The sequence below is a fragment of the Oratosquilla oratoria genome, chromosome 3, assembly GCF_046742065.1.
Source record: "Oratosquilla oratoria isolate Oo_2021 chromosome 3, ASM4674206v1, whole genome shotgun sequence".
NCBI classification, from domain to species: Eukaryota; Metazoa; Arthropoda; class Malacostraca; order Stomatopoda; family Squillidae; genus Oratosquilla; species Oratosquilla oratoria.
Window position 1 is genome coordinate 25,162,054 of NC_134779.1, and position 2,500 is coordinate 25,164,553.

General features: G+C 35.1%; 1 protein-coding gene across 2 annotated transcripts in view; it reads right to left on the reverse strand.

Moving 5' to 3' along the window:
• LOC143021013 (cell adhesion molecule Dscam1-like) overlaps positions 1 to 2,500 on the reverse strand; it is a 985,717-nt gene that overhangs the window by 83,299 nt on the left and 899,918 nt on the right. The window contains exon 5 of one of the 2 annotated variants that reach the window (XM_076178149.1): positions 130 to 289. The exons of the other annotated variant lie outside the window; for it this stretch is intronic. Coding sequence (XP_076034264.1) covers positions 228 to 289 — 62 coding nt within the window. The 3' untranslated portion in view covers positions 130 to 227. Of the gene's footprint in view, positions 1 to 129; positions 290 to 2,500 lie in introns of those variants that run through there. 2 annotated transcript variants of the gene reach the window in all.

The window sequence follows — 2,500 nt, forward strand, 5'->3', positions numbered from 1 at the left end:
TGAATACCACAGTAAAAATATTTCGGTGGTATCTAAAAAAAAAAAACTTTCCTTATATAAATCTTTCCCTTCCAAGGATTTAAATAAGATTCATATAAGGATTTTTTTTTCTTTTTTTTTCTTTTTTTTTTTTAGAATACCATGGTAAGTCCCTCGGTAACACAAGAAAGTTAGTTGTCGATTATTTGTCATTGAATGATTTTACCTTTGAGAGTCGTCAGGTGATTTTATTCACTAAAGTAGTGAAGGAGACACAAGCAAACTGGCAACCATGGACAGTCTCGCTTACCTGAAAAGAAAGAGATTAAGGTAAGTGTCTTCGACAAAGGACAAAACAATCACTATGGGATATATCAACCCTTTAAACTCCGATGACAAGATGTCTTGTCATTTGGTCAAATAAAACAAAAAATCATAAAACACCAAAATGTTTGATCAAACACCAGAAAAATATGACGTCAGTCCTCGCGCGGTCAAGCCGCATCAGATGATATTCGGATGTACGGGCCGGCGCGAGGCCTACCATATCCAATTTTTCGTATCTACACCACAAGTGGCTGACATAAGTTGAATGGGTTAATAGTGGAGGACAAAATATCATGATAGGTTATAATGATAGGGGAGGACAAAATATCATGATATGATATAATGATAGGGGAGGAAAAATATCACGATGGTATACAATGATAGTAGAGGACAACATATCACGGTAGAATATGAATTTGGTGTCCAAGTTGTCTTTAAAAATTCACCTGCTTGTAATGAAGGCGGTGTTTATAGTATCCCTTGCAAAAATTGTAACTCTGATTATATTGGACAAACAGGCAAGGATTTAAAATTGAGAATAAACCAACATAAATATAACATCAGAACAGGACAAGTTTTAAGTGGGTTGTTTTTTCAGTTAAAGGACTTTAATCATTGCATTGATTGGGATAAAGAAAATTGTCTTAACTAAGGACATTAAGGAGAGGAATATCATAGAACCATGTTATATAAAAGCTTTATTTAAGAATAACATGAATATGAGTATGGAAATATATAAATTAGATAACTTTGTAACATATAAGATTGTTGACAGTAGCCGGGTCAAACGTCCGGTAGTGCTGAGAGAGTGAGGTCACTATTGGACCTATCCTAATTCCCCCTTAATGTGCTTCTTTTGTATATATGTCACTGCTAACTTGTACCTTTGAAAATGTCTTAAATAGACGAAAACGTTCGGTCACCTTTTATTTTATTTTCCAAGTGGTTTTATTACACATGTACGTACGTACGTATGTATGTATGTATGTATGTATGTATGTATGTATGTATGTATGTATGTATGTATGTATGTATGCATGTATGTATGTATGTATGTATGCATGTATGTATGTATGTATGTATGTATGTATGTATGTATGTATGTATGTATGTACGTACGTACGTATGTATGTATATATGTATGTATGTTAGCATGTATGTATGTATTCATATATGTGTATGCACAAGTGTATGTATATGCTGTATGCATGTATGAATGGATATATGTTCATGTGCATGTTTACATGAATTTATCTATGTATACATTCGTCCAAATATACACGTATGTAAGCATATATAGATGAATATATGTATGTATGTATGTATGTATGTATGTATGTATGTATGAATGTATGTATGTATGCATAAATTTATGTATGTATATATGTCTATGCATAAATGATGTGAATACACTTTATATATTCATCCATGTATACTTGCATATGTATCTATGTACAGTCATACATAATACGAGTACTATGATTAATTTTATTAGAGTAAAACCTTCCTATTCGATATTATGCAGGCAATATCCGTGTACTTACATATGAGCATGTGTAATCAAGTCTATGTCTGAATGTGTGTTTTTATCTATGTGCGTGTGGCTATACTTGTGTAAGGGTGAATTAATGAATGGATGTGTATGTGTGTGTGTGTGTGTGTGTGTGTGTGTGTGTGTGTGTGTGTGTGTGTGTGTGTGTGTGTGTGTGATTCACCTTGGTCTTTGGATCATGTGTTGGACTCGTGATCGACAGCTATTTCCCTCCCGGAAGAGAGCCCAGAGCTCGTATGTCCGATCTATGGGTAATGCTATGACCTTACACGCACACACACACCCAACTCCCCGCCCACGAGAGTTGGAGTAACGACTCGAAGCGCAGCGATACTGTGTGTGTGTGTGTGTGTGTGTGTGTGTGTGTGTGTGTGTGTGTGTGTGTGTGTGTGTGTGTGTGTGTGTGTGTGTGTGTGTGTGTGTATGCTTATGCAGGATCGTGCATGCTTGGGTAATTAATAGATTTGTCACTATCAAACTTACCCTCGAAACTTTAAATTTCTTTCCCTCTTTCCATCCATCCAATCCAATACAAAGTTAATAAGAACCGACATGTACCCCCGATATTTCGGTGACCAAAAAGCTACCTTCCATTTTCTTCCTATTTTGTTGCTCGTATTGAAAATGAAAATATTTTTCATA